This window comes from Bacillus rossius, chromosome 6, assembly GCF_032445375.1.
Source record: "Bacillus rossius redtenbacheri isolate Brsri chromosome 6, Brsri_v3, whole genome shotgun sequence".
Classification (NCBI taxonomy): Eukaryota; Metazoa; Arthropoda; class Insecta; order Phasmatodea; family Bacillidae; genus Bacillus; species Bacillus rossius.
The window spans coordinates 34,319,085-34,343,868 of record NC_086334.1 but is presented as its reverse complement, the minus strand read 5'-3'; the positions used below and the strand labels follow the sequence as shown (position 1 = coordinate 34,343,868).

General features: G+C 35.5%; 1 protein-coding gene across 2 annotated transcripts in view; it reads left to right on the top strand.

The window, feature by feature from the left end:
• LOC134533020 (dicarboxylate carrier SLC25A8-like) overlaps positions 1-17,417 on the top strand; it is a 43,472-nt gene extending 26,055 nt beyond the window's left edge. For both annotated transcript variants that reach the window (XM_063370158.1, XM_063370157.1), the window contains exons 2-9: positions 5,642-5,798; positions 8,494-8,688; positions 8,926-9,053; positions 9,455-9,564; positions 9,863-10,081; positions 11,264-11,404; positions 12,939-13,080; positions 15,715-17,417. In XM_063370158.1, coding sequence (XP_063226228.1) covers positions 8,575-8,688; positions 8,926-9,053; positions 9,455-9,564; positions 9,863-10,081; positions 11,264-11,404; positions 12,939-13,080; positions 15,715-15,823 — 963 coding nt within the window. In that variant the 5' untranslated portion in view covers positions 5,642-5,798; positions 8,494-8,574 and the 3' untranslated portion in view covers positions 15,824-17,417. The remainder of the gene's footprint in view (positions 1-5,641; positions 5,799-8,493; positions 8,689-8,925; positions 9,054-9,454; positions 9,565-9,862; positions 10,082-11,263; positions 11,405-12,938; positions 13,081-15,714) is intronic.
• Positions 17,418-24,784: the final 7,367 nt, after the last annotated feature.

Genomic DNA, 24,784 nt, shown 5'->3' with positions numbered 1-24,784 from the left:
CTTATGTATTCATTGAGCGGTAGTGATTAGTTGTAATTCAATATTTTAAAATATTGTATTAAGAGAAGTAAAGCCATTTTCTTTAAATTAAAATTTCCGTCCATTAAAAAACTTTATTTTAAGAAACTTACAACAGTTTGTGTTAAAATACTGTTTTTTTTTTAAAACTGTAAATTTTATCAATTCCGGGATGACTATTCCAAGTAGAACCAGTCGAATTAGAAATCTGTGTTTCGAAAACGGGTTTGTTAGAAAAATATTTGCTGAACTCTTGAATTTCCTATTCAATCAACATGCAACAACAATATTCAATAATTGGAAGTTCCGTTTGGTTATTTCGAAGTGAATGCCCAAAACGTATATATGCGAATTTTTTTCGGAGGCTACATATACATATCCCCATTAAATAGAGGAGGAAAGGGGACTTTACAGTTCGGAGACTGGTTTTGTAACAAAGAAATGAAGCTCACCGGCAGCAAACGTGTAAAAACACGTCGCCCCTTTGTACTGCGCTGCCAATAGTCAGGCAGCGAGTGGGGTAATGACCTAACCCCTTCATTGTTCCTCTGTTCTCAGCTCTTGCTCGATACATACGTACAGCAGGGCGACAGTTTTCACCTTTTCAGGCTGCCAGCTTTCTCGGATCAGACCTTAATGTGCTGTCTCAACCGTAACTTGTGAAATCAGTCTAGCTTTGTGATACCTTCCTGTTGTGTTGTCAAATCTCTTGTTACGTTCATAGTAATCATAGCAGACGTAGGTAGGCCGTGTCGCTGTCTGAACTTGCGCGTGCGAAATTGACAGGGGAAAAAGGCTATCATCGAAGTGGAAAAAGTGACTGAAAAAAAAAAATTGAAATCGCAGCGGATTTTGGTATTTCACAACATTTTGAACGTGGTAAATTTGAATGAACTGTGTTCTTGAGAAAGGGGGGGGGGGGGAAGAACCAACAGTGAGAACCCAGATTATCCGGGAGGGGACTTAATAGTGGTGAATGTTTAAGGAAAGCGCGGTACGTACAAAAATAATTCCCGACTCTGAAAGAAACTTATAATTAGGCTTGCCATACGTCCCGGTTTGACCGGGACAGTCCCGGTTTGAAGCTGTTGTCCCGGTGTCCAAGCCGGTTTTGTCCGTGTCCCGGTCAGCGGCAATTAACAGCCAAAAAATGTATTTAAAAAATGAAAACCGGTTACCAGCCAATATACGCAGCTCTTTAATCACTTCTCTGTTCAAGGTGTCAACTTTCCAAATCTTGGCAGGGTTTTAGAATATATGTGTTTTGTTTGCCAGGTACATCGGCAATTGTAGAAAGAAAAGTTTTCATTAATGAACAACGTTTTGGGGAGACGACAGGGATTTTTTTTGTTAACATGCAAAGTAAATTTGCATCCCCATTGCTCAGACTTTTATGAACTAATTAAAAGTAAAAAGTACATGTTAAAATAATTACATTCAAGCCAATTGTATGAACTTTTTGTAATGGGGAAATAACTTTTTTTTTGTTTTATTAACATACTAATACTAATTATAATGTATATAATTTTAATGTAAAACATAATACAAAACAGTTGTCCGAAAAATGTGTTTATCTTTATGGGAATTTCAAGGTTTAATTTTTAACATAATTTTTCCCCGAGGGGTGTCCCCCCCCCCCCCCCCCCGCCCCTGACATCCCCTGTCCCGGTTTGGCTCGGAGAAGTTAGGGCAAGCCTACTTATAATGAAATAGACACTGCGTCATCAGCGATAAGTTTCGAGGGATGCAACCGTAGGATTTCTTATAAAAAATATAGTTCTATTATTGTTATTATACGCAGAAAAATGCCCCCTCCCTTTTATTTTCCGTTTTGACCTGAATACGTCTTTGGTAGGAGAAAATAAGGTCGGTTCTGAAAAATTGCAGTGTTTAACCATTTTTTTTGCGTAGTATTTTTAGTTGGTTCGAAATCATTTCTCTGTTCCGTCAGGTTTGAATTAAACAAGTTACGTATTATTCCGAACTCTGGTATCGTTTCAAATCTGGCGTTCTCTTTGCATACAAGGATCAAAGATCTTGGTAGTGTCGCGTCATGTTTCTCACCGGTACGTGGGCATTACACGCGCCACGCCAGCTGACGAGGCGACCCGCTCTGGGGCCAAGGTCCAGCGTGCAGCTGCCTTATCTCGAGAGACTGCGGAGTGGCCGAAGGTTACGGGAAGAGGCTTGTTTGTTTACTGTGGACCCACTTCTCGTGAACTGAACTCGGCCCCTTCGAATGTTTGGGGGTCGAACGATCACAGCTTTGGACTTGCAACCTTGAGCGCGACCACGTGGCCTTGCACGACGATCCCTGTCTCCTTTACTTAACTCTGTGGCCTCCTCGCCTGCAAAGACGAGCAGGTGTCGGGACGTGTCCGAATTCAAGACCCCGTACTTGCTACTCCGCATAATTTACGTGCACTTGTGGTATACTAGAGCTGTTCGGATGGATATGTTTGGCCTTTATCAGTGGGGGATCCAGGATTTTGGTTTGGGAGGGGCTTGACCCAGCTGAGGCTAGGCTTTATCGAGGCAAACACTAAAACAATAGTGGACCCAGATGCTTTTGGGGGGGGGGGGAGGGGCTTGAGCCCCTTAGCCCCCCCTCTGGATCCGCTACTGGCCTTTATGAATGGTATTAGTCAGCTAAACATGTCTTAAATTTATTTTGTCAATGAATAAATGTAATATAAAAAATGTTCATTTGATTAACAATATTTACTCTATTACGAGTACCTTTTTTTTTCGTAAGTTACGGACATTATATGTGCATGAATCTGTTACTAATTTGTTATATATCAGTTAAATGCTTATTTAAAAAAAAAAATATTGTTACGTGGATACTAGAGGCGACGCAACGAGGCAGGCCAGTCGGCCCGGCGCACTGGCCAGCGAGAGGTCCAGGGGAGGCCCCACCTCCCGGAACCATATTTCGGAAGTGCACACGAAACGAGAGACCGCGACACCTCAACCAGAGACGTGCCTGACGTCACGCAGGCCACGCCCACGCACAACGCACAACGCACAACGCACAACGCACAACGCACAACGCACAACGCACAACGCACAACGCTCACGCCTACGCAGAGCAGACGTCGCTCAAGAAGCAGTTTAATATTACGCGGCTTTCGTTTGGCCAAGTGGCCTGTCGGTTACACGAGCCAATTTGAAAAAAATTCTTAGTTTGAGGAGTAAAATTTGCGCCTCTGATTGGCTGAGCTCATCTTGAGTCCGCGTCCGTCCCTCTTGAGGTAATCCGATTAGGAGCGGAGCTTGTCTTCCTGTCTCTCGAGTATTCGGCACGTCTGCGTGAAGTGGCATAACTATCCGCCATCGCTCTTGGAGCTTCTGATGTGACATTACGGAGGGCTACGAGACCTTTTTAGGCCGGAACTTCGAAAGTATATAAGACGTCGCCGGCCTCCTGCAAATGAGTGGCAAGAGGTTGGTGAAGACACTGGCAAGTGAGTGCGAGACGTGAAAGAAGTGATGTGAAGAGGGCGAGTGACCCCTTGGCGAGCGATAGGGGAGGGCAAGCGGCGAGCTTTGAGTGCGAAGGTTAATGCATCGCGATCGAAATTTATATATATATATATAAAATATATATATATAAAATGTATATATATAAAATGTATGTATAAAGTTTCTGTATGTATAAATGTATAAAAAATATTCTTTTTTTGTTGGGGTGATTAATAATTTACATTTGCAGTATTTAGGCATGTTGACACCACCACTTTATTGCCAGTACATTGATCTGTAGGCAACATGTAAAATTAAGCCATACATAAGTATGCTTATACAATGTTTGAATCCAGAACCTCTCGACAAAAGTTGAATGGTAATTCAGCCTTAAGCTGTAAATGAACGACTGTGCCATGGGCGCAAAGCTTGAGTCATTTGGGTCCCCCTCGCACACAGCTGCGATGGGTGGGTGACCTTCCAGGAAGGAGCTGGCAACACTGCAGCCTGCCTTCGCCATCTTACAAGTCATCCTCTCTCCACTGCTTCCCCCCCAATCTCAAACAACTCTCTACCATGTGCTGGAACCTCTCGTCCTCAATCTTTTTATTACAAAAAATCTTGCAGTGGTTTTTTTTTTAAATGGAGTTTCAGTCTCTCTGACTTTTTTAAAGAGTTCAACTCAGTCAATAGTTTACTTTGGCTGTTAAGGTCATTAAATGAATAGCCTGAAATCTCTGCTACTTTGTAAAATAAAAGCACTTATAAGCTCTTTAAAACTAGATATTGGGTTTTGTTTCAAATAACTATCCCAAAAATTGTAGAAATCGCGCAGATGTTTATTTTGCATGTAAATAACCTATCCCGCAGCCAGGCTGAGTTAGGATAAAGCCTGGCCTTAACTGCAGCTTTGAAATCCATATTGAGACACAGACAGAATTTTGTGAATTTGTTGTGTAAAATCAGGAAAAAGTGTTCTTCCATGCTTTAATACTGGCATGAAGTGCAACAAAAGATGTAGACTAACTAAAAATTGAAACACTGCAATACCATAAAAAATTGCCCCCTCCCCCTTTTATTTTCAAATAAAATGTAGTGAGATTAAAGATTTATATGAACCTGTAAAAACTCATAACTTTTACACAATTTTACAAAATTCAATAATTTAAATAAAGAGAAAACATTTAAAAAAAAGTAGAAAATGTAGAAAATGTGGTTGCACCAAATGTTATTTATAGAAATTTTCCTATGGTCAGCAACAGCTTTGGTAATATATTCTTTTTTACATTAAAGTGCATCAGAGCGAAGATCTGTTTGAATTAATGTTTTGCCAGAACCAAATGGTATTTTTCGGGTTACTTATCACCAGTCATTTTCGAATTTACCGAGCTCTGTAGTAACGCCTCACAAAGCTTATTTTTAAGGAGGGCCAACTCTGAAGATTGTTTACTCGTTTCATGCACCCAGTGTGAGGTGCTAATAGTCGTGAGTCTTTAGGGCAGTGTTGCAATCCGTTAATCAATTTTTATCAACCTCTATCCATGCAACACTGCTTTCTGAATGGGGCACTTCACCCAGTGATCCAATGTTTCCTCTTAAGCTGTTTCCCAAAGGGCCATGTCTCTTCGTGTCCCATGGATATAAAACAGTGTACAATTTTGTCCCTTGGTCTCTTTTCTCATGGTAGAAGATTAAGAACTTTTAAGAATTTTACTGCATTAAATTTGTAGAAGATGAAATCCTGAATTTTCTTAAGTGATAAATGTCCAAATGTGGTATGCTGCCACATATAGGTTTTCTCTGAGAACACACACACATATATATATAATATATATATTTATTAACTTATTCATTCTGTCAATGTTCCATTCTCATCTTAAAGACCTTCATTGTCTTTGACCTTGATATACGTAGTTCAAATTTATAATTGATTCATTCATCATGTTCATTCATTCATGCTTATTATGTAAACTTAGTTTTTTTTTTAAATATATGTATATAGGAATACAGATGTAATACAGTAAATTAGTTTTATGTATGTATTAATTAATGTGATTTGTTCTTGGGGGGGTCTTGTAACTTGGACAGTTAAAATGTTTAAATGTATTTTTTTTGTGCCTTTGTAAAACTGACTAATGATTTTTTTTTTTTTTTGCAGGAGTATGAATAATTGTGTGTCAACTTTCTGCACAACCAGTTACCACGGGTACCAACTTTGGAACCCTAGTAGCACCAAGTTTTCTTTTTATGACGATTTTAGAGAAGAATATTAGATCAACCTTTTTCTGTTCGGGACTTGCAAGGGTGGCTGCCAGGTGAGTTGAATATTCTCTCGTGGCATTGAGAACAAATTCTGATTATTTCTTGCATCGGCATTGGTTGAGTGGTCATATCACTTGCTTTCCATTCGAGGTGTTCTGATTTGGATTCTCGCGGAGGTTGAACTTGGATATTTTTGTAATGTTACATTGAGCTGGTGGGTTTTATTGGGTACTTCTACTGTTCCACCATTGTTTTTAGTCACTGCTGTATCTCAGTTACCAATTTTAAACTATCAATCATTCCATTCATTCATTATTAGTTTATACAGTTTTAATTTTCACCTATACAGATTTTTGCTTCTTGTAAAAGTTATTTGGCTGATGTTGGCAGGAGAAGTTCATAACTGTAGCTACGTTTTCCTAATTTTCTTGTATAATGATTGTAGAGTATATTAATGTTCCTGCCTTATTGTTGGAGACTTGGTGGGAAATGACCTACAAACTAATGATTATTTTGTAAACACCCATGCTAGGTTAGAAGAACTCAAACCCATGTACCTAGGGGTATGATCAATCCAAAATACAAACATGGATAAAATAGGTCTCTCATCTTCACATGTTTGTTTAAAGATGAAAATTCTTATTTTAATATTTATGTTTTGATGTCTAATAGTGCATCTCTGAATGTAGTTGTAATGAAAGGCAGTTAGTCGTGGAAGGGCGTAAAAGGGGAAGAGTGGTCAGAATATTCTATTTGGTACTATTAGACATCAAAACATAAATATTAAAATAATAATTTTCTTCTTTAAACAAACATGTGAAGATGAGAGATATTTTATCCATGTTTGTATTTTGTATTGATCATACCCCTTGGTACATGGGTTTGAGTTCTTCTAACCTAGCATGGGTGTAGCTACAGTTATGAACTTCTCCTGCCAACATCAGCCAAATAACTTTTAAAAATACCAATTTTCAATATTATTGAAAATTGTTATTTTTATCTACAACATTAAAATTTTTTTGAGGTACTAAAAAGTTGATAAAATCTTTTTGTAGACTATAACTAAACTATTTATTCTATAAAAAAAAATGCTTTGAGATTTATATTGTCACTGGCTGCCCGACCCGGCTTCGCACGGCTATGCTAATGGAAAAAAATTAAGCCACATCTCCCATTTACAGTAATGGTAAATAAAAAAAAATTAAGTGAAAGTTTATTACAATGCTGTATAATGTACCGGAGAGAAAATGAATAGCACCGATGGTTTCCCGACTCCGTGCACGCAATTTACAACTGATGTGCCCGTACTTCGCTACGGCAGTCTACAGGCAGATCACTCTTGCGCCGCTCATCATACATGCCCCTCCTTGTGGGTACGCCACTGCTGCGCGATGCCCGTTGCCATGGAGATGCAGAAGGCATGAACAATGCAAAATCCTGTTCTCATGCAGACAAAGTACTCACTGTTGCCTGGTTTTAACCACCCATGGGATCTAATTTTCGGAAAATGTCATCCTGGGTAACATAAGGAACATTACTGTGAAGTTTCAAGTCTGTAAAATATATATACTTGAAAAAAAAAGGGCAATAAAAAAACAAATTAAACACAGAGAGAGGAAAAAAAACAGTAGTTTAGGTTTGCGATTTAAAGTGATAAAAAGTATTTAAATACTAATTGAACTCTTATGAGGGTACTGATTGCTTCGTTGTTAATATCACACGGGTGTTTTTTTACTTGTATGGGAAAATGAAGAATGATAAGGCATCTAGTGCGTGGCAACAATGTTAATAGGCAATAGGAAATAAACTTCTAGCGCCTGCGGCATTGTCAACACACACTTTGTACGTCTACTGCATGTTGTATCTAACCCCCTCCAACACATTTGATTCTAAATTGGACTTTTAGTAAGGATCCCTAATGTTATTGATAATATAATATAGCCTATAGCCTTCCTCGATAAATGTGCTATCAAACACTGAAAGAATTTTTCAAATCGGACCAGTGGTTCCTGAGATTAGCGTGTTCAAACAAACAAACAAACAAACAAACTATTCAGCTTTATACTATTAGTATAGATTTCGGTCACACATGAGACCATTAGATAACTTGATGCATACTTCACTGTTGCCCATTTTTCAGGGTAGTGGGTAGTATTTTGAGTATTTCCAGTTGTGTGAAGTTAAAAAGTATTAATGCATTAATTAAGATAGACTACAAAAATGTTTAATAATATTTTGGATGTACACCATTGCTGCTTTACACTAGTTGTCATTAAATAACCTCAGGACTGCTTACTTCACTGGGATAATTGCGTGGAAGAAATTTAGCACATATGAACACAGTGGGCTGACGCCACCCAGTTCCAACAAGCACAGTAAATAAAACCACCTCCTCGGACAACACAGCAATGTACACACATACCCCCAATGATGGCATCACAGATATTTCAGTGGAAGAAATTTAGTCTGAAATGACATTACACACATGCACAGTGGGCTGACGATGACACAAAAAACTACCACTTCGGACAGCATAGCCAGCAACATGCAATTATCTGTGACTAAGCATAGCCTAAAGTTTTTTCCATGACAACCAGCCTGAAGCAGTAATGTTGTATATTTTTCTGTCCAAAATACTACGTTAAATCAATCCTCCCGTTGCAATAGTTGTTCCTAGAATGTTGTTATCGTATTTAAAACTTATTCCAATCACCGACAGATATTGTATGTGTGTGTTTCTATTTCCAGCTTTTCAGTTGCACTGGCTTGATTGAACAGTTTTTATCGCCACTCATCTACTGCTTGTTGTTTGACTTCTCTGCTTGAGCCATGAAGATGGAGAAAGATCTGCCTCTGGGTTACACGGCGCTCACTGCCGGGGTTTCGGCTTGTGTTGCTGACTTGGTCACCTTCCCGCTCGACACGGCCAAGGTTCGCCTGCAGGTACGCAGGTGTCCTTTATTGATCGAGTTTGTCACAGAAACTTGGTGAAGAATTTACATTTCTGTGCAATATATGTAAAACCTTGTTATAGTTTTGACTATTCCTTAACTTCTGGACATCAGACTAATGTTAAGTTTGTAAATTAGTTTATTATATTTATTCTGTTAACTCGTAAAATATTAATGCATACCATACATAATAATGTGTATGGTAACTTTTTCAATTTTCATGTTGCAGATTCAAGGAGAAGGGAGGCCATTGGTGACCATTGCTCATGACAATGCCTTGTTGTTGCGTGGCTACTCACCAAAATACCAAGGAGTCGTTGGTACCATAACCACCATTGCTCGGCAAGAGGGTGCTAAGTGAGTACCAACAAATTTTACATTATTTCACTCCTACTTTGACTAATTTATGAACAAAGATTTCCCCTCTTTTATTTTTTTTTCAATTTTTTTATTTTTTTTAGTAAAAGATTTTTAATTTTTAACAAAGGTAAGTATTAAAACTGGAGGATGTAACAGCACTTAATTTCAATCACTTTCTGGGAAATTTCTGTCCCTGAATAGTTTTTATGTTGAGAGATGAAAACATTCAACTGAGAACAAAGAGCTGGATGGTTGCTGCATGCTTGACAGCGCACTCTCGCAGAATGTGTGTCTGTCCGCGTGCAGGGACATCTCGGTGGGTTCTCAGTTCACTGTTCCCAGTAGGGACGTCCTCCCCCTTAGTGTTTTCCTTGGCACGTGATGAGCTCTTCTTCCAGGAGTCTGTACAACGGCCTCTCGGCTGGCCTCCAGCGCCAGATGTGTTTTGCCTCCGTTCGTCTCGGATTCTACGATTCCTTCAAGAACATATACCTGCGACTTTTGGACGGTACGCTACTCTCGAGTCGCAACCCTCGCATATGTTCATGTGTTGAGAAACAGTAAGCAGGAAGATATGAAAAGAAAAAAAAAGCGTTAAAGATAAATATAGACAGAAAAAGTTTCAGCCACTTGCAAGTCTCGGGTACAAAGCTGGTGATTTTCGTATCTGTATGCAAACACTTAAGGAGTTTGTGTATGGCCGTAAATCTTGGTTTTGTTTGTGGAGTTGCTTTGGCTACTAAATGTTCTGCTCTCCTGCGACTGCAGGTTATAACGTCAGTGGCTGAGGTGAAAATTCTTTGCAGGAGAGAAGAAGGTTAACGGTGGAGTCCATGTCGCGGCTTGTGTGGCATCTGGCATAACCACGGGAGCCCTGTGCGTTCTCATTGCCCAGCCGACGGACGTGGTCAAGGTGCGGTTCCAGGCTCAGCAGAGGACCACTAGTGGGGTCAAGCGCTATACCTCCACCATGCAGGCGTACCGGTTGATAGGGCGTGAAGAAGGCATTGCTGGTCTGTGGAAAGGTATTTGTGGTTTGACTGTTTGAATCCCTCTCAGATTTTATTTATTGTGTGTCCACAATGGTGGTTTTCAACCAATTGTATTAGTACATTATGTTCATTCCTTGTTATTTTCATTTGTGAATTTCAAAAGTAACATTTTTGAACTTTGTGTTTTAAAAATGTCATTTAAAATGATGTCTCGAACAAATTAAGGAATTATATTGTCTAGTGTTTCTTCCTGTGTATCCTAGTGTATGTCCTTATGGCATTATACCTCATCTTGGTTTTAGTTTTGAAAAGCCAAACACTTTGGTGGTTTGATTTAGGTCATTTAATGTTATACACTGCATTTGGTGAGAACTGTCCTATTTTTGTTTATTTTGCATGAAAACAGTTCAGGTGTGCAATTGGTTTGTTTCTAACTGACTTTGAAGTAATGGTAGCTCACAGTGAGATAAAAATTTTGTCAAGGGCTTTAAGAGAAATTATTGTTGATGTGGACAATTAAAACCATGCCTGGCAAGTAGTTTACCTTTATTAAATCTGATAACTGTGTACCTCCTTCAAAATACTTCAACAGTAACTCAAAACAATTGATTCTGATTCTTGGTGTGTTATGCTTCTACAATTTGACTTGGTGAGATTATTGCCTTTAGATCTGTGTATTTGTTCAGTTATTAGTGTTGCAGTCTTAACTTCAGCATAAACATGCAACATGCATTTTTTAATCTCTTGCTGGTTACAGTGGGAGGCTTACGGAAACAGGATCACCAAGGTTACAATGGGCTCCGAATGAATTGGATGCAAATGTGGTGCTTGCAAATTTTAATAAATGTGTTGAGAGCTGAACGTCCTTCACAGGTTCATTAGATGATAAGTGTTGTGAGAATAAAGCATTGGAGGGATGTATGTATGGGGGAAATGGGACTACCCGAAATAACTGATCGGCTTACTGCAACGTCCGTGACGTTTGCCACTTGTGAAAAATCCATGTTGACTTCACTGGGAATTGAACCTGAATTGCCTTGGTATGAGGATCGGGTCACCCGCAACTTTGGCCCCTCATAAATTTGAGTCTGGCCATTGTTGGGATAGAACCCACAACCCTAGTCACATTAGAATACATTGTCACTACAAAAGCAGGTAAGCATGTTCTTTGTGAAGTAGGCTCAGTGGTGTAATCAACAATGTCGCATGTTGCAGGAACATTCCCAAATGTGGGGAGAAACGCCATCATTAACGTGTCTGAAATTGTATGTTACGACATCATCAAGAACATGATCCTTTCTCATAGACTCATGGATGACTCCATTCCATGTCACTTCACTTCTGCAGTTTTTGCTGGTAATTAATACTTGGGTCAATACATGAATATGAAAAACTAAAAATTTACACAAATCCTGCTAAGTGTTGCATTTTTATTGGGTAAGATGTTAAACTTATAATATTAAACTACTGGTCCTAAAATTTTGTCATTTGGAGTAAATGTAAGGTAGACTGAGGTTAGGTTAAATTAAATGCAGTTGTGGACAAGAACTGTTGTCAGAAATTGATTCCAAGTGTAATGCTTATACATCTGTTATGTACAGAGACTAAAGGTTGTTATTACGAACTGTTCTCAGTCATTTCTCACAGTAAAATTTTTTCCATCTAGTATATTTCATCAGCTATTGGCCATAACCCATAAGTATATTTTTATGGATTTCTGAACTTTATTAACATTTTTGTGTGACAAATTATTACAGTAAGTTATTTTATAACAGAGGGTGGTATTCATGTTGGCCCATTAAAATGCTCTATCCAGAAATTGGGTTCTTTGAGGTATAAAAATCTACTAGAGCTTAATTTTTTTATCTATATGGTTAGTGGATGGATATGCAAAAAAGTATTTAGTGAATTCTACTTTCTGATTATAAAACCACATTTTTTTACTATAGATTAACCCTTACAAAATATGACTCAAAAGTGTTTTTAAAACAATTTATTAAACATTAAAATTTAGGATCATACTGATAAGTAAATCTCCATCCTGCAATTTACAATTGAAAACATTCAACTATGGACACTTATCTTGTATTGAAAAATTACACAATTAGTAGTTGAATTATCATAAATCCAACTCCCATCGCTATGTCTCGTCACGTGTTGCCTTATAAGACACATTCGAGCAGCAAAGAATCACAATAGCCCGTCAGTCTGATAATGTATTTATTTCAGAAAGTGCGTTTTTAGAGGTAAATACCAGGGAGTATGTATTTGTGCTGCAGTTAATTTTTCTCTTGTGTTGTGGTAGGAAATGTCCTGTGCTTTGTTTTGGTGAGGAAGATGTGTTATTAGATTGTTCTAAGGTTGCGCTTTAAAATATACAAGATGTTATGGTTTTATGTTTTGAAATCAGGGAATTTTGGTGTCATTTTACATATATTTTATAAATTATTTTTATTTATAAAGATAGTGTATTATTCAACAAATATGGCACTTAAATATTTTTTTTAATACTTTATTCACAAAAATTGTGCCACTTTAATTAAATGTGTTATAAGCATGTGTAGGACAGAACTATTTGGAATAAAAATAATTTACCAAGTGTTATATTAAAAAAAAGAAAAAAGTACCAAAGCCAGGAATTTTAAAATGAGTTAATAATAAAATGAAAGCTCAAAAATAAATTTTTTTGGCACAAACTTAATATGGAATAGATCACATTCATTGAATTAATGCATTAAAAGATTAAATTTTTGGGCTTTGAGTTAAATGTCATGGTTTTTTTTTATGGTGTATTGGCATGCTTTTCAGTGTTTAGTTTTTATCGCAATTCCCCATGTAATATATTCTTGTCCCTAAGCGTGATGCGTAACTGGCGACTGTGTGTTTGCAGGTCTGTGCAGCACTGTGATGGCGTCTCCGGTGGATGTTGTGAAGACTCGCTACATGAACTCTGCCCCTGGGGAGTACAAGGGTGCCATTGAGTGTGCAGTCCGTATGTTCACCCAGGAGGGAGCCCAGTCGTTCTACAAGGGGTGAGCTCTTGTTCCCTGTCTTTTCCGTTTTTTGTTTTTTCCATACAAATTAGACAAAAAGGTTTTTGTCTGATGGTTGTCATTGCATTAAGTGGAAACGCTCCTGATGCTTGGTTTTGCTTGCAGTACTCGTATGTCATGGGACAGCACCTTCAGCATTTTAAAGATGGGTTTTATGTGTATCCTAGACTTGTTGCATAAACATTAGGAGGGATGTGCGATTCCTAAGTATGTACAGATAATAGAGGATGTCCAAAAAAGAATGTCCCAGTTTCAATATATATTATAGAAGGTTACTTTAGACCATTTACAACAAATCATACATCAAATTTTCTTACAAATGTTCACTATGTGCACCTTTAGTTAATACGGCACACATCCAACCTAAAGTCCAGTTCTTTCCACTCTTTAGTTAACACGTTCGGAGTAATGGAAGTAATAGCCTCTTAAATTATGTGTCTCAACTCTAGAAAATCATTTTGGTAGCGACGGAACGTAGACACTATATTTTACAAAGCCCCGAAGGAAAAAAAATTGAATGGCGTTATGTGAGGTCAATGTGGAGGCCAGTGAAAAAGAGCTCTTGTCATCTTGGTCATTATAACCAATCCAGAGGTTGGTGACTTGACAATTAAACTTTAAATGAAACGCACATTGAACTGAAATTACAGTGTCACTTTTAGCAAATTGTAGAACACAAAATGCTTTATGCTCAGGAGTTGGCATTTTGCGTAGGTAGAGCTGCAAACGAGAAAACTACAAAGCAGTATTTTTTATCTAGAAGTGTTTATGAGTTACTCTTTAATTGTGACCTTGAATCAAATTTAAAATTCTTATAGTGGATACTATTAAAATTTATAAACGGGTCATTCTTTTATGTACATACTGCAGTTCTCTTCTAATATCCCTGTTGTGTATCTTTGTGTGTTCAGGGTTTCCACAAAATTGGGGAAAAGTCGTGGAAGTTGAAGTTGGTCAGGGAATGTATCTGAATTGAATTGAAATCCTGAAATCCCATGCTTCATTGTGCTGTTACTCAAGACTGTGAAAAATTTTTTTTAATGTTGTTTTAGTGCATAGTCAGTTTGAATTAGGCCAGTTATGGGGAGGGTGAAGACTGTTTTTTTTTTTTATTTCTTTTAGAAAATTGAACAAAAAAGGGTGAATTGTAATATTGGTGGTTATGGAAAGTTAAAGAAAAGTAAGGGAAATTTTATTACAGGTTTGTGTGGGCACACTGATGCAGCAATCACTAATAACCTCACTGTCGATGAGCTGTTAAATGTGCAATAAAAATAAGTAGTTAAACTTTTAGTTGTAATATAACAATATTACACAGAACTGAAACTGCATATTTGGTTAGTTTACATTTCCTTCACCGTTGCCTAGCGACAAAACGTCATAAAGTGCTTTGTCGACAGTCGCAGAATGTTTTTGTTTACAAACTGTGTTTTTATTTTAAACCTTAAATGACATTTAAGGAACTTTGCCGCTGTAATATTTGTTTAGATTGTTATTTTATTTACATTTGTATGCATTAAATTTCGTTTTCCCTTTGATTTCTTGGATGGTGCTTCGTGATTGGCTGAGGCTTGACAGCGCCTCTGACGAAGCACCTGGCACCATGAATGATGGGAAAGGAGAATGTTTTCGGATCGCATGGCCTCGTACAGCTGCCCGTCAGGAAGTTCTGGCGGCAGCTGAAGATACTGTATAAACTGCGTGTACGGGAGCGACAAGTGTTGTTGTTCGTTGTGATTTCATGGACCGAAACAATTTGTGATGTAAATAATCATGCAGCTTACCTGCAAACGTATGCTGTGAGCACATCTGTGTATGGTCCAGAGACAGCATCAGGTAGGCCATATTGAGAAGGTTCGTTTGTCAGGAATTTTAGTTGACGCAAATGCGATTTAGGCCCTATTCTGCGGCCGAAAGTACAAGCTATTACATAATTGTGAACTGTTTTTTTTGTGCCGCGAGGCCTATATTTAATAATAACGTACATACATATAAACAAGCATGAACATCCACACTCTAGAAGATCCGAGTGTAATTTATTCTGAACTATCGACTGAATTAGCCAGAAACTTTTAAATTAGAACCCTGAGGTACGTAATTTGTCATAAACTGTGATATTTATTAAAGTGAAAAATATAAACTTATCATTTACTGACTGACAACTTGGAGAACTTGGAGAACTTGGATGGTTTGCATTTTTTTTTTATCTGTCTTGACCAGATTATTTCCATTGAAGAGTATTGTATTGGTCTTAGGTAAATCATATTTTTAAAATATCAAATATTAAAATTTTTGGAATTATTTTTCAAGTTAATAATTTTGTTATTGTGTGTTTCTCCTCCCCCTTACACAGTCACATCATAGTTATTTTATTTGTTGTTTATTCTGTGTGTGGCATGACACAGTGATATCCCAATGCATATAATTGAGATTTGATTAAGATTTGGAATCCTTACTTTGTGACTTTACTTCTATATAGTTCAGCACGAGAAGAAGTATAATATTGATTTGTTAGTTGGAGGCAAAAACATTTTCTGTTGGATTTCTGTCTTAAACGTAAATCACTGGCTCTGACAGTGTCTTATCAAATGTGTTGGTGACCGTGTGTGGCAGGTTTGTGCCCTCTTTCTACCGCCTGGTCAGCTGGAACGTTGTGCTGTGGATCACCTATGAGCAGTTGAAGAGGAGTGTGAGCTATGCTTACACTGAGCATGTCGGTTAAGACTTCTTCTTTAATGGGCAGTACATAATAAAGATGTGAGATATCCCTGTTTTTTTTTTTGTGCCAATAACTTGGTAAAATTTCTTTCATTATTGAGAGAAACATAAAATAAACTTTACCCGTTTTGGATTTTTAGTGGAATTAATTGCCAAAACCAGTTCATTTACTGATTAAAATATTTGTATTTCTTTGTTTGCATGCTGTCTTTGGCAGTAAAAATTTTTGGTTTTAACCCTGTTTGAAATATTTCCATTTGTTAGGGTGCTTAAATTTAGTTACTGTTTGTAAATTTTCAAACATGTTTGTAAATAATTAGTCAACTTTTACGCACTATTTGTACATGGGAATGTGCATTTTTTTCCTTATGATTTCTGTAGGGAAAGTGGAGTGATTTTACAACTATGAAATGAATGTACTGTGCCATTTGCAGGGAAGTCAAATAACGTAGTAGATGTGGCAGATTTATTGTGCCATTTATTATTTGTGATAGTTCATTCCAAGATTTTTAATGTTCTAAAAATTAATGTTGCAAAAAAACTAATTACATACTTAGATATGTCATTTGTAGTAGCCACTGCAATGGGAAACATAATACATCTGCACATAAAGAATTCTGTTGCTACATATATGTTGGTATGATAAATAGGTTGTCTTTTAAAGAAAATATGACCACAAGAAATATTGATGTTCTGGTAAATAGCAAATTCTATATTAGTGTTGTGTGATTCAGTAATTCATATGAAGTACATACATATTCAGTTTTTACACTTAAAAGTTTTTCTTAGAAAAAATTAAAAAAAAAAAGTTAAAAAAAATCATGTTTATTTTTGGCATGTTTTCCTTTTTGTATTCATTTAAAAAGACAGTGAATTTTTAGTATTAGGTATGTGCATGGTAATTTTTGAAGTTTTAAAAATTTGCTCTTAAAAAAATTTTGGTTTACTCGACCATTAATTTTATCCTCACAAGTATTTTTTTATTTTTATTCAGTATATAATGAATGCTCTAAGGATTAATTTCTGGGATTATTCAAAATCTCCACTTTAATGATTCTTTAAGTAATTTTATAGTGAAAGTAAGCAGTAAGCAAGCTTGTATTTATGATTTGAATATGGTGCAAAGTAACATTAAGCACAAAATTGTAGCCTATCTACTTTCATTCAACATGTTTATTTAGTATGATTGTTTCACTTTTCAGAAATAAGGTTCAAGTTTGTATTAACTATTTATTAACATAAAGTAACTTGGTATGGCCTTACTTTGATTTAGCATTCAACTTAGCCACCTGAGCAAGTCTTTGTAATATACATTTGTCAAAACTTACCTATTTTATTTTTTCAGCCTGAGATTCTTTAATGTAAATAATAGTTGAGATATCAGTGATAAAACCTCGCTGGCAGAATTTATAATAAATACCTGCAAGCAAATCTTTAGGTATTATACTAACGTGGGTTCCTGTGTACAAGAGGAGTACGAATTGTTGAATAAACCTCATTTTATTGTAATATTTTATTTTTATGTCGTTTTTTAAGATAACATTAAAGGAGACTGCTTATAACTTCTGCAGAAAATAAATGATTGTGATGTGATTGTAGTTGATTTTTTTTCTTCTTTTTTATAATTGTCATGTTATTCGTAGTTCTTTGGCTTCATACTACTCACTGGTTCCTGCAGGTCATACATCATATATCTGCAAGTTAAAATTCTGTGGCAGTAATGGCGGTATCTCGTAATATTCATGCCAAGAAAAGGATTGTGTATCCTAGACTTGTTAGCGATTTGCTAAGTGGTGGTGCTTGCAATAAAATTTTTTTTCTATATTTTAATTTGGAGTAATGGATGAATTTTATATAGAAAGTGAGACGTAACACATGTTTCATTCATGTGTGTTATTGATTCAGGCTGCTGCTTTACATGTCTTCACTTCTATGACAATTCTGTAGAGATATATATGTGGTTTACATTTTAGGTTTTATTTTGAAACATTTGGCAATGTATTAAACTGATTTGGATGTCATTTTAGAAAAACTGTTTTTAGAATGTTGTAATTAAAAAAATTGCCATCTCCAGAAAGAAAAGGTCACCATCAAATTGAAAACGTAAAAAAAAAATTCCGAAAGTTTCTTGTTCAAAACATAGCGTAGGAAGCATTTAGATTGGGCAAAATTGAGATTAGGCTGCATTTTAAGACCAGTAAATTATATGTGTGGTCTGTTGGTATTCTGTTAAAAAAAACATTCAATTGAAAACTTTGGTTCATATATGAAATCCAAATTAACAGAAATTATTATGTAATTAAAACTAATTACAAGAGTGGTTTCGATGCAACTGCACGAATCTCAGCTTTAGGGTATTTTCACTTAAATATAATAACAAATTGTGAGCAAGCCTTTTCATTAATTGTCAGTGATGTGTAAACATCTAACCTCAGTAACGAGCAAATTTGTGTTCTCATGTTGTTCATGTTGTAAATAAACTTATAATACAAATCTCGGACAATGGATATATTGAAGCACCTTTCACTATTAGAAAATCAATTTATGGATCAACATTTTTTAATAGCAACAGGATTCCAGGTATTCACGTAATCATTGTACCGCAAGCATTACTCTGATATTAAATTGTAACATTTGAACTCACATAACACACAAGTATATGTTTGTATATGTATTTGTTTTTGCTTAAACGACTGAAATCAGTCTGTAAATACTTCCTACAAACAAACCTTAACCTTACTAAGTTGGTTAAATATTGTATAATAATGTTATATTATAATATTACTAAAAAAGTAAAACTAAGAATATTCTAAATTTTTCAAAACATTATATTATTTACTCATAACGAAAAATTAGGTAACATGTGCTCCTTGTGTATCCAAATATTCCAAAATTGGTGTTTCTGCTTCATGTACACTGAAAATGTATAAATTTTTATTTTGCAAATTCTCACAATGAGGATATCATATCACTCACGTTTTACACTTGCTTTTACATTTAAAAAAAATATTGCTACCGAAGTTGCACGAGTGAGAGGCGAACTTTTGTGAACTTCGGAATTGCTTGGGAGGGTCTTATGAATAGGTGATTAGTAGGCTTCCCGCATGCAGGATTCCCTGTGGCTGGGGCCGCCGTGAGCTGCAGCAAGGCCTTAACCATAGCAACGCATACTTCCACCTGCCCATGTGCTGGAGGGTGTTCCATACTTCCGTTAATAACATAACCTACAGTATTTTCAATGAAATATTTAATATTAATGAATTTATAAACCATTTTGCACATAAAATATATTTCATGGTAGTTCCACTATCCTAAAGATCATTTGGCACCCCAATACATTTGGCATGTCCCCCGATGTTTATGAAAGCAACATAATAGGTTTGTTGCTACTCCTGGGTCCACCATCTTTGTGACGCACATCCATTCATGGACTCCTGCCAGGGCGAGTTCTTGCACTGGGTTGGAAACTAGTCTTATTTGCCTCTCTGGACATTGGTACGATACCTGTGCTGGTGGATACCAAGCAGTAAATCTGTTGGTGGTTTCCTGTGGTCTCGAGTGCTTGCTGGTCTTGTAATGCAGTCTTTCAGGTGTGTAGGCCTACTCTTGGTTGGGTCTTTGCATCCTTAAACTGCTACCAGAATAAGTTGTGGCCTATTGCGGTGGCCTCACGAGTTTACCTGTCTCTTGGATGAGCAGCCATTTAAGTATATTTAATGGTTTAACATACTGCTCAAAGAAATATGAAGTGTGTGTGTGTGTGTATATATATATATGTATGTATGTATATATATATATATATATATATATATATATATATATATATGTATATATATATATATATATATATATATATATATATATATATATGTATATATGTATATATATATGTATATATGTATATATATATATATATATATGTATATATATATATATTTATATATATATATATATTTGTAAGCTCTCGGAATCCAATGTAATTATGTATTATTCTGACAATACAGATAGGAATCTATAAGCAGTGATTTTTATATAAAATAAAATTTTTTAACCACAGACTTTTTCACGCCTGCGTTGTTTAAAATTGTTTTGTTAAATGTTCCACATTTATCACGACCGCATGCAAGATTTTACTGAAAAACTTGGCTTTGAAACAGTTATCAACCATTTTCTGTCTGTAATATTGTTATATTAACTCTTAGATTATTTTAAACTATCAACATTTTTTGGGACCTAGAAGATATACTATAATTAATAGATACACTCTATCTACTAGCTGGAATTTGTACGTAGTTTACAAAGAGCTATGCTGTAAATAATTATAAACATGTCATTGTGATTTATTGCAGCTGTGAAGTAATAGAAGAAAAAAGTCCTGCAGAGAGTTTTTTCTAGCATTTAAACCTTTTGTTTTTTTTTGTTTTCAGTGCTTGTCTTTTTTAGGTTTCTGTGCTACAGGATAATTTTATCTATCCCTAAACTTAAACCATTAAAAATGTTTTTTTTTTTTTTAATGAGACTAATTAGATACTTGCTTAATAATGTTTTATATTTAGTTCCTTAAAAAGTGATGAATGATTTAGAATACATAAGCAATTACATTTGTCAAGCTGTAATTTCATGTGTATTTTGTGTGTTCACAACAGATGCATGTGTGAAATTAGATTTGTACAGACATAAAATTCTTTGATGCATTCATGCAAGCATGTAATTTAACTTTCAAACAAATATTAGTTAATAAAAGAAATTTTGAAGTCAACGGTTTTAATCAAATGAACTTGACCTAATGTGAATAAAATTCTAGGAAGTATTATAGTACCTAAAGCAAAGTAAAATTTCTAAACATGTTATATGAAAACTCAAGAACTGTTTTTTCTTAACATACATTTTAAAAATAATAAATATTTAGTAAACATTAAAGAAAAAATATTTTAGCTCTGAATTTCATGTCAGTCATTGTTCTTTTTGGGTTATTTGTAGGAAACCATTTTTTTTTTAAATTAATTTTTATTGACAAGGTCATTAGAGACTGACAAACTCAAGAGTTCCAGAAAGCTTGGAGCAGTGCTGTAACCAGGATTTTGTGAAGAAGGGGGTCCAGCGTAGTCATATAATTTGTTTATGAGTAAGTGTTCTTCATAGTTGAAGTTTAAAAGAAAATTGATCGTCATACTAAAATCACAAGGAATAGTAGACTTTTAGAACTTCCAACACTTGCACATAGAAATTTAAGTATTTTTCCCTAAAAAAAAGAAAACTGGGCATTTCATACTTTTTTTTATATTTAATTTTTCTTAAGTCAATGTTTGATGATTTTGTTGAAACAAGTAATAAATATATATATCAATGTTATTAAATAAATAAAATACAATTCAAGTTTGTATGAAAGCCATGGTGACAGTATAATCTGTGCAAATCAACATTAAATATGTGGCTTTGTGTAAGAGGCATGTGGGACTATAATTTTGAGGAAATATTTTATTGCAACCCATTAAGGATTAAAATAGTCCTTTCAAAATAATCTCTGTAATCTAATGTGGTAAAGTTGCTATAATTTTCTTAGTGTTTTTTTTTACGTGATAACATCTTATAAATCGATGAACGCCGGCTGCGCGCACAAAAAATTGTCACGTTCCGCCTGAGCCACCGTGCGAGAAATCTATAATATAAAACAGGTTAAGGTGGGCTTTTTAACTAATTGTTCGTGATTATATTCAAACAAATTATTTAAATTAAATTTGCAAAAAACTGTAAATAATATATGACAATTAAAAAGTATGCAATTTTTCTTCAATGTTTTCTTATGATGTTATCACGTAAAATTATCGTTAGTAAACCGACTTTACAGACAAAACCCCCCCCCCCCCTCCCTTTTTTTTTTTTTTTTAATTTATTTAAAAATCCTATAAGTTAGGGGTCTAGAGACCACATACTTCCCACCTGGCTATGTTTCTGACTGGAGTAGGAATCAGCCGAGGCATTGGTGGTTGCAAGGGGGGGGGATTGTAAAAGATTTTCAAAATGTCAGCGAAGACATTAAGTTACTGTGTGAGAAGCCACATCACATTTGGTTACTGTAGGCCCATATGTCAGTGTTTTAGTGTCAATAGTAATGTAAGTTTTTTGAATAAACATATACAAAAATTTTTTTTCTTAATTTTTCCCCCCTGAAAAATATTTCTTTATCCACCACTGGCAAAGGAGTAAAGGAGAAGTTTGTGTCTGGAATGTTCACAGGAAACCCTGGAAAAAACCAAATACACAATGGTTGAACCAGGATTCGAACCTGGGTCCTCTGGATTGAGTGTCCAGTGTCTTATCATTGTACCATCTTGCTCCATTGAAAGGACAAAAATTAGTTAATCAAGTAGGGTAAAGTGTAGGTAAACGGTTGTTGCAATGTGTCGTTCAGCATTCTTGCTGCTACACAACTTTTACAGTGCTACACTGGACCAGCAGTTGCAGTGTAAACTTGCATCTCTTTACCACTTCAAGTGAGTTTTACACAATGGAAAACTTTGTGGAAGTGCAACTTTAAGACTGGACTAGACTGATTTGCACAATGTTTTTATGGAGCACTGCGGAGGGTAGTAAAAAAGCTCATGATTAAAGTCTAGCAATTATGACTTCACTGTTCAGGAAAAATATGAGGGATGATCTTTTGTAGGCTCTGTTTAGTTATAAAAAAAAAACTCTGGTGCAGCGTCACAAAAACTGCTTGGAACTGAATGGCGATTATGTGAAAATGTGAAGTAGATATGTAGTAAACTAAAACTGTCAATAAAAACCTTTTTTTCATGAGTTTATTTTTTTTAATGACCAAATGGAGCTTACTTTATGAATATCCCTCGTAGAAAAGTTAACGTTACATGGTAAGATTGCCGAGAACCAGTTGGAATCTAGCAGCAGATAAGTTTATGCAGTGTTTGCTTGGAGACTTGTGATTCGAATTAGAAGTACATAACTTGTTCTTGATTTAGGTACCAATGAAAGAGAGACTAATGATTTTTCCTTATAGATGTTAATATTTTGTCAGGGTTATGGTGCAATTGGTTTTCAAGAGAACTAAAATATAACATTACAAAGAAAATGTGTAGAATAAAGCAGCCAGTGTGTGAGGTTGGTGAATTAACATAGAAAAAATATAAAGTCAATTCAATTGGCTACTATAGATTTAAAAGGAATGTTCTAGGAAACTCAAAGGAACTATTTTGTTTTAGCTAAGTGATGAATGTGATGAAGGTACATGAGGATAATGTAGTTTAAAGTATGTTTATTACAGTGGTGTTATTGAGGCATGCAAAATCATAATGTTCTTGGTACTGAATTAATGTGAGAGTATTTAGCAGGGATAGATTCGTATCGGAAACAATGAGCATTATAAGATGACATTATTTAGTTTGTATCTTAAATTGGTGGTGTTATTGTATCTACATTTTTAGTGCCTTTATATTTTTTACAGGGCAACATTAGTAAATTAAAAGGTTCGGGTGGATTTAAGTAAAAAAAAAAAAATTGTTTCAATTGGAAAATAATATGAAGGTATTACATTAGAAGACTAGCATTAGAGGTTATGGGGGGGGGGGGGGGAAGTGGGGCTCCCTAAAGCATCAGTTTCCACACCTGACAAATCTCAAATTAAACTTTATATTATCCTACTTTCTTAGTAATACACTACCAACAGTACAATTTTCATCACTTAATCCACTTTAAGTATGTATATTATGTTTTTAAATTTTTAATTTCTATAAGAAGGCCCTCAGTTCGGTCAAGCTATGGCCAAACCAAAATCATGGATCCACCACTGAAGACTAGAATGGTGGGGATCTAGCTATGGAGGAGCGTCAGAACTATATTTAATTTTGTAATGTGCAGTATTAAAGGATTTAAAAAATCCTAACATATTTTGACACAAATTAATTTTTTTTACAATAGAAAAGTCAGTTATAAATGGAAACATTACTGAGAAATGATGATATAATGAAGTTTCCAAGAAGAAAAAAAAAAGTTTGGTGTTAAAGTTTGATTGCAGAAAAAATAACACGTATCACTACATATACTATAGAAAAGTTTGGATTATAGTTTACAATTCAATGCTAATTTAATTAAAAAGTATATATTATGGTATTCCATTAAATACTATAAAATGAATTCTTGATACCAAATATTTAGAACTGATACTGAGATGCACTGAACCCAGAAGTTTGGCACCGTGTCGTGGATACCTCCGAGACCGAGGACGGGTTCCTAAGTTATCAGCCGCCAGGGATGGTGGCAACACCTGTGGACTGAGGAGATGCAGCGAGCGCGCGTACCAGCCAGTGGACTCTGAGTTCACCTTCCGGCCACACCCACTTTGGAACGTCCTGAAGCCTTGGTAAGGAACAAGGCACCGCGTACCTGTCACGCCCCTAACCGTGGCACCCAGGAAATTGCTTAAAATCCGCGGCACTGCAATACATTTAAAATAAATAGTACATTTTAAAAATATTCTAGAATGGTTGGGATTCTATTTTACAGTACAAAATAACGTACCAATGTAATTAATTTCAATATTGGGTTCCAAATATAAATAGGCAGGAGATTTTACTATACTTCACAATGGTGGTGTTTCTTAAGAAACAAATTTTGTGGGAAATAAGCATGTGAATGTTCCCAGCCCATAACCCCCATATTTACAAACTCATCCTGTAAGAATTTACTTAGCACTGTAATGTTGATGACATCATCAATATTGTTATGGATTTGCTATATTTACATATTTGTGAATATCATGCGTACATGCATTTCCTCTTTGGTATTCATTATAGGCCTTTTCACATAATCAAATATCTGTTGAATTCAATATATTGTGACACGTGAATAGACTTCACAGACTGGATTAAATAATAATTGAATTTTGATTCAAATCAATATTTAACAACAAAGCAAAAGTTTTGGTGAGGTTAGTTAGCAACATTAAAAA